The 8,203-nt window shown below is 29.6% G+C and overlaps 1 protein-coding gene across 1 annotated transcript; it reads left to right on the forward strand.

Moving 5' to 3' along the window:
• The first annotated feature begins 2,166 nt into the window (after positions 1-2,166).
• Positions 2,167-3,575, forward strand: LOC145949190 (putative carboxylesterase 18). The gene has a single exon (XM_083073886.1). It carries the CDS (start codon positions 2,231-2,233, stop codon positions 3,260-3,262), a length of 1,032 nt encoding a protein of 343 aa, XP_082930012.1. The 5' UTR covers positions 2,167-2,230; the 3' UTR covers positions 3,263-3,575.
• Positions 3,576-8,203: the final 4,628 nt, after the last annotated feature.

The following is an 8,203-nucleotide window of genomic DNA, read 5'->3' on the forward strand; positions in this document are numbered from 1 at the left end:
CTAAAAGAGGTGTGGAGGGATTAGATAGCGAAAGCAAAATTATTAATTGATTTAATATCCAAGTTTCAAGTTGGACTAGACAATATTATACGATGTAGAGGGGCAATAAGGAGAAGAATTATCTACTTAGAAGAAAAAAAACATGTGTTAGTTTCTTAGTAGAAAAGGACACACTCCTTATTCAACCGTGACTCAACATTTCGAATGATCCAATTATGGGAGTTAATCAAATAAGAAATAGTTTTAGGGTAAGAATCAGAGAGAGTTATAATAGTTATCGCAATCAATCGCTAGAAAGGAAACCAAGTTAGTTGAAAAGTCAATAATTTCGAATCAATAAAACATTTCATTTGTTTGTCGATTGTTACAAACAAACTCATAATCAAAGAAAAGTGGAAGCTTTGAGAAAGACATCATGGCAGATGTATATAAGATTTACTTACAAGATGTGAGTAATAAATTTAATTTTAAACATGCATGGTGGTTGTTAAGAAACGAGCCAAAATGAAAATCTGAATCAATAGAAAACTCTTTTAAAAAAATAAAGATTTATAAATTCAAACCATACTCAACGTCTTCTAATACAAATGCGTTGAATGATTATGAAGAATATGATTCAAAAACACCAATGTCTTGTCTAGTAGGCCAAGAGGTGACAAAAAGAAATAATAAAGCAAACGTTGTTGAAACATATTTTGACAAATATGAGTTAGGTAATATAGCAAAAACAATGGAAAAGAAAAATGATGCAGTGAAACAATTGACTAAAGTAAAAAAGACAACTAACTTCGATAAAATATATGAAATTCTTAAGAAAAACACATTTGGGATGACTAAGAAGCAAAGATCATGAATTAGCTTGTAACTTTATTAGGCACGAGTTAGGACATAATTATCATTGTAATTTTATTTTAATTAATTTTTATTACAAATTATGCTAAAAGTTATTAAATGTTGATAAAAAGTAATTTTAATGACAAGTATGGTGTCTCAATACCACATGCATTCTATTTTATAAAGAGTTAATCACTTATACACTGTCAGTATAAAATTTTTTTACACTGGCAACCAATTATATCTTTTAATTGTGTCATGTCATTGTAAACACATTTATTTTTAACAATGACATGACACAATTAAAGATATAATTAGTTACCAGTGTAAAAAAACTTTACACTGTATATGTAATTAACTCTTTTATAAATACTATTTTATAAAGTGTTTTTATCGTAAAAACAAATCTGCGGATAACATTAGCAATGAATTTTAATTTAACTTCTTAAAAATTTATTTTAATTATGAAATATCTTTATTCAGTGAAAAAAATGCATTTTATAAAAAAATTAAGGTTACAAACCGTCATAATTTGTGTTTAAGTATTTTAAAGATTAACGTATACAATTTAATTAAATCTCACTAGCAGAAGTTTATAGTTATTCTCTTAATAATATAAAAAAAATGGCTAATTAATAAGAATTAAATTAATTTTATGGAAGCAATCGAGGAAGTTTAAACTTAAAATTTTTCGGAGATAAATAATTTGCTTGAAAACAGATTAAGATCTAAGTCATTATGGTGAATTTTTTTAATTCCTGAGTATATAATGTAATACGTGGAATGTTAATCTTTTAATAATTTTTCTCAACAAAAGAGTTTATAAATTATTTTAATTTCTTATATAATTTAATTTTTATTTATTATAATAATTTATAAATTAAATATTAATATATTAAAATAAATTATATTAATGTTTTTTATAATATAAATTATTTGTTATATATAATTTATATGTTTAAAAAAAATAAAAAATATATATATATATATATATATTAAACAATAACCTATGCATTTAAATATAATATTTATTTATGTAAATGATAAACATAATTAACATTTGCATATACTAAAATGATTGTTATATAATCTTTATAAAAAAAATCCACACTAGTTATTAATTATTAACATTTATCATTTATAATTTGACAACTTGTGAGAAAAAACTGGTGGAACGTCGAATGAGATTCATGTTTTCTTTCTAGAATCTGGACGTGGCGTTACCTCATTTGTTTCCCATTCAGGTATAACCGACCTGGCAAACACAAGTCACCTTTCTTCAACGACTATAAAAGGACCAATGCAGTTGCGAACGACGGAAAAAATATTGAAATTACGTGTCGTCTTGGCCCATTCACATTCACCTCTCACTCGCTCTCCCAACTCCCAAACGACAATGGCCGCAAAAACGCCCAAAACCAAATCCTCCGAACCCCCAAACCCTAAACCTAAACCCTTTCTTCCTTGGAAGACACGCATTTCGTTGTCCTTTCTCTCTACAATTTCCGACGCCGCACGTCGCTCTAACGGCACCGTTAACCGCCGTCTCATGAACTTCCTCGATCGCAAAGCCAGCCCCAACCAAACCCCCGTTAACGGCGTTTCCTCCAAAGACGTCACCGTCGACGCCACGCGAAACCTCTGGTTCCGCCTCTTCACCCCCTCCGCCGCCGTCGTCAGCACCCTCCCCGTCGTCATTTTCTTCCACGGCGGCGGTTACGCGTTCCTCTCCCCAGACTCCTACGCTTACGACGCCGTTTGCCGCCGGTTCTGCCGGCGAGTCCCCGCCGTCGTGGTCTCCGTCAACTACCGCCTCACGCCGGAGCACCGGTACCCTTCCCAATACGACGACGGCGAGGACGTGCTCAAATTCCTCGAAGAGAACCGCGCGGTGCTGCCGGAAAATGCTGACCTGTCAAAGTGCTTCCTCGCCGGCGACAGCGCCGGCGCAAATTTGGCCCATCATGTGGCGGTTCGGGTCGTGAAGTCGGGGCTCCGGGAAATCCGGGTCGTCGGGTTGGTATCCATCCAGCCGTGGTTTGGTGGGGAGGAGCGGACGGCGGCGGAGGTGCGGCTGAAGGGGGCGCCCCTTGTGTCGGTGGAGAGGACGGACTGGCTGTGGAAGGCCTTTTTGCCGGACGGGTCGGATCGTGATCACGGGGCGGCAAACGTTAGCGGGCCGAATTCGGAGGACTTGTCGGGTTTGGATTACCCGGAAACTTTAGTGTTTGTGGGTGGGTTTGACCCGTTACAAGATTGGCAAAAGAGGTACTATGAGTGGTTGAAAAATTCGGGCAAAGAGGCTCAATTGATCGAGTATCCAACTATGATTCATGCTTTTTACGTGTTCCCTGATTTGCCCGAATCTTCTCAGTTGATTTCACAAGTCAAGGATTTCATCAAGAGGATCTCCGATTTGAAACCATGAAATGATGATTATTAATATTAATATTATAGAATATAGGGTTTAGTCATGAAACGAGTAGAGCCATGCAGTTTTACTTTTACCATGATACATGTTTTGGGTACTTAGTGTCCCCACTTTGCCAAATTTAAAAGTTATGTGGTTAGCTTTTGGCTCTTTAGTTGTTAGCATATATATTATTATTATTATAATAAAAATACATTAATACTAGTGCTTTTGTTGCGTGATTTGCATATCTGTTACTAGTTTTAGAAGTTTGGATAAGAACAATAAATATAATAGTATTTCAACACCTTTATTTATAAAGATCCCATCAATAATTATCAATTCTCCCTTTAATTATCTCTCTTTTAGTGTCAAATTATATTACTTATTATATTTATATTATTTTATTTCTTTTATATATGTCATATATATAGGGGTTAGTTGTGTAGAATTGAATTTTGTTAAAAGATAATTGTCTAGGCTGATAATTGGTTAACGATTCTAATATCTCATAATTTTGGGTGCGTAAAATGAGTTGGGTGTTTGTTTGAAGGGTGTTAAAGATTTTAATAGTGAATAATTATTTTGGTTTGATAATCTAAGAGACTCGATAAATCAAATTCTGAATTGGATAGTTTTATGACCTTGTATTGGAAAGTTATTAAACAGTTATTTTTATAATATTAATTTTAGCTTAAGTGGTTGTATATATGTTATGGTGTATAGGTTGTGTAACAAACTTCAGGGGAAAAAAAAGTTGTGTAACAAACTTGGAAAATGCAATTAAAATATTATACCGTTATTTTTTAGGAGAAAAATTTTGTTACGGAAAATATTTTATGTTTGTTGATGTTTGCACTTTCTTCCATTCAATCCAAGTTGGAAGTATATGTGTTTGTTACATGCATTTAAATTGGTTTCCTGTAGATAAAATTAACTTGTGCTAGATTAACTTTTAGAGCTTCTCCAGTCATTTGGGTTCTTGCATTGGAAATTTTTTTGTGGAACCTTGATTGACGTATAACATTAATCTAACACCATTATATTTTTATATATTACAAATTACACATTAATTCAGTTTTTTTTCACTGTTTTTCAACCCTTTCACACTTATGAACCCCACCTTTTCTATTTCTCGTCCCTTCTCACTTCCAATGCTTTGCAATTCTCTCCTTTCTGTTTGTGTTGTTAAGAACTAGGTACTTATAAAAGATTCAATTCTCCATGTCGCAGCCACATCGATCCTCTCTGGTGGTGCAAATAAGTAAGGAGAGAATTTGAGAAATTAATGTGTAGTGTTCTATCTGGTTTGCTAGTTTGATTGTTATGGATACACAAAAATAGCATTATCTGAAAAAATGAAGCACTCGACCGAGAGCATGTTTCTGAATTAATAAAATTTAGGTCCGGTTAATTAACAAAGAATTTTCTCTCTTTTTTTTTTGAAGGTCAATGATATGCAAGTCTGTATTGAGCCACATATTATGTATTATGTAGAATAGTGGAATACTCCTTGTACTGCCATCTAATATATTACTTTCTTTGGCCGATGAAAAGAAAAGTAAGAAATGGTAAATTAGTTTAAGAATCTAGAAAAAAAATAATATAAAAAAAAACATCTATTAGAGATGGTCTTGGTTGAATGAGTGGAGGGAAACCACCTACGAGGACTTCAAAGTTAAAGTTGAAACACCTAAATTTTTAGTAAGAGAAAATATTATTTAATTAAAATATTTATAAGAGAAGATTTAATTACATAAGTATGCATATCACTTTTAATTTGTGTAAATTTTTAGTATGTAATTCTGCTAAAGTTGGGATTACATCGTAAACTGACAGTCGTATAAGATTGCATTTTAAAATGAGAAAATAGTTAAGAAAATAATGGAAAAATTATAATTAGTTATTAATTAATTATAATTAAGTTTGTGTAAAAAATTAATTAATTTGAAATAAATTGACTTCAATTTCCATGTTGGTTGTGGTTTCAAGAACGGTTTTCATGGGAAAAAAAAACATACATGTTTAGTTCTTGCAACGAGATGGATATGAATTTTACTATCCTACAAAATAGTTTAAGAATTTAGAAAAGAACCATCTATTAGCGATGGTCTTGGTTGAATGAGTGGATGGAGACGTACTTACGAGAACGAGGATAGTGAAATTCATATGGGTATGAAATTTGTATCATCATTCCCGTCTTCATCAGGTATCGAGTATATTCATATATGTCTTATACTTACCTAAAAATTAATTAAATATTTTTTTAAAAAAATATTAAAAAATAAGAATTTTAACATAGAATAATAATTATAAAATTATATTAGTTAAATTTTATTTGACATAAATTTGAAATAGAATAAGAATTACATAAATGTCAAGTAAATTTTTTTAAAAAATAAATTAAGTTTCTTAAAATTTAAAACGAGTAGAAGTACGGGTAGGTAAACATATACTCATCTTGTTCCTGGGGATGACAATGGGTAAAGTCTGAATAAGGTCCTACAATACTCGTACTCATACCCATTATAAATAATCAATTTTATTTGGTTGAGAAAACCAAGGCATTGGATAAAGAGATAAGATATTTAAAAATTAAAAATTAAAAAATAACAAATAACAAGCAAAGCAATTACTGGTTGAGGAGATATTTAAAAATTAAAAATTTAAAAATAATAAATAACAAGCTAAGCAATTATTGGTTGAGGAGATAACTTGCTAAGAAAGTGGAGATAATGGGTTATGACTTATGAGAATAACCCATCAGATTGGAGGACACGTGATTTTTCCAAATCAAAATTGCGGACTTATGTGATTGACATTGTGCACATATGTGACAGATTTTAGAGGCATTGCATGGGTTATCCATCAATTGCCTATCCTAGGTAATTATTTTTCCCCTTTCATTTCTTTTGTATTTATTTTGTTTTTTGAATGTATGTTTCATATGCAAATATCAATTTTCATTCTTTATTATATATAAATAAAGCAAGAACATCCAGGAAAAATAATGTTGATCTTTTGATTTTTGTTTGAATTCAACTATTGGGTAGTTATGTACTTCAATTTTTTTTTATTCTTTTGTTTCTTTTATGTTTTTTTCCTCTTTTTTGCTTTGATGAATGTTTAAAGATTTACATCGATGCTCCTTGTAGTTATTTTTATTAAGTTAAAGCATTAGAATGTTAAAAAGATTTACTTAACTGTATTAAAATTTGAAGGTCATAACTTTTAATGTGTATATGTTACAACCATTGTATTTTATTGATTCTATTTTTTTTCCTATCAAAAGTGATAATTTTAGTAATTTGTGACATTAATAGACCGGCAATTTTGCCTTTAATGTTACTTAAAATAAAGATTATAGAATAATTATTTATTATCATGAATTTTCACATTATTTGATTATAAGAGTTTAATGACTAATCATTTACTAGCTTAAATTCTTGTGAAAAGATAATTTTCAAGAATATGGTTATTATTTATTTATTTTTAAAAAATATATGACAATTGATAACATTAACTGAATAGTTATTCTATCTTTAATGTTATTGTAAATGTTTAATGACTAGTTATTTGCTAACTTAAATTCTTGTGAAAGGATGATTTCTAAAAATATGATTGTTATTTTTAATTGAAAAATATACGACAATCAATAACATTAATTGAACAATTATTCTATTTTTAATGTTATTGTAAATGTGTAATGACTAGTCATTTGCTAATTTAAACTCTTGTGCATGTGTTTTTTTTTAAATTAAAATTCTTTTATATAAAATATTAATATATATATATATATATATATATATATATATATATATAACAATTAATAACATTAATTGAATAACAATTCTATCCTTAAGGTTATTATGAGAATTTAATGATTAGTCATTTCTTAACATAAATTTTTTATGCAATTTTTTTCTTCTTTTAATTAAAAATATTAAAAGAGACCTATTTTATATATAAATTATTTTAATTTGTGCAATATTTCATGATATTATTGAGTAATACTTCTACTTTTAATATCGTAAACCATAAAAGTTTATAGAATAATCATTTGTTATCATAAACTTTTACACATATGGTAAAATAAAAATTGTTCTATTTCATGAAAAATCAATAATAGTAATTATTGATAATATTATTTGAATAAAAAATTCTATCCTTAATGTTATCAAATTTTAGAGTTTAATGATTAGTCATTTGCTAGTTTAAATTTTTATCCAATTATTTTTTTTAAAAATAAAAATGAATACTTTTAAAAAAAAAAATAAAGAATAAAAATCAAAAATATTTTTTAGGAGTAAAATAAATATTTGTAAAAATATATAGTTTTGCGCAATTAATTAAAAATATTGTTTTCAACGGGCGTTATAGGGTGTTAATACATTCTCTATACATGATTGACTTTCAAGCCTAAGTCTGATTTCAAAGACATTTTTTTAAAAGGATTCTAATATTTTTCCTTCAAAACAAAATATTGGTGATAACTTCATTAAAAAATATTTTTGCCTCATTCCGGTTGCACCACTCACATTTAAAAATAATACTTGTATACAGTCTCATATCCGTGCAGGTAATAAGAGTTTTGAAATATGTCAAAAATGCTCTTGGAAAGGGACTTTTCTTCCCTTCTTCTAATCTCACACTCAAAGGATATAATGATTCTAATTGGGCTTCTTGTTCTATTACTCGTAGTTCTGTAACAGTGTTCTCTTTCTTTTTGGGATCTACACTCATCTCTTGGAAGAGTAAAAAGCAAGTCACTGTTTCCAAATCTTCTGCTGAAGTAGAATATCGTGCCTTGGCCCAAAGCACTTGTGAGGCTGAATGGCTTTCTTACCTCCTTCATGACTTTGGTGTTCATAGTTCTCATCCTATTGTTTTGTTTTGCGACAATCAGTCAACCCTCCACATTGCTTCCAATCTGGTTTTCCATTAAAACCAAATACATTG

Source organism: Cajanus cajan, chromosome 1, assembly GCF_000230855.2.
Source record: "Cajanus cajan strain Asha chromosome 1, NIPB_CcT2T_4, whole genome shotgun sequence".
Classification (NCBI taxonomy): Eukaryota; Viridiplantae; Streptophyta; class Magnoliopsida; order Fabales; family Fabaceae; genus Cajanus; species Cajanus cajan.

Bases quoted from the DNA above. Each gene is read 5' to 3' on its own strand.
- LOC145949190 (XM_083073886.1), top strand. From the start codon at position 2,231: ATGGCCGCAAAAACGCCCAAAACCAAATCCTCCGAACCCCCAAACCCT.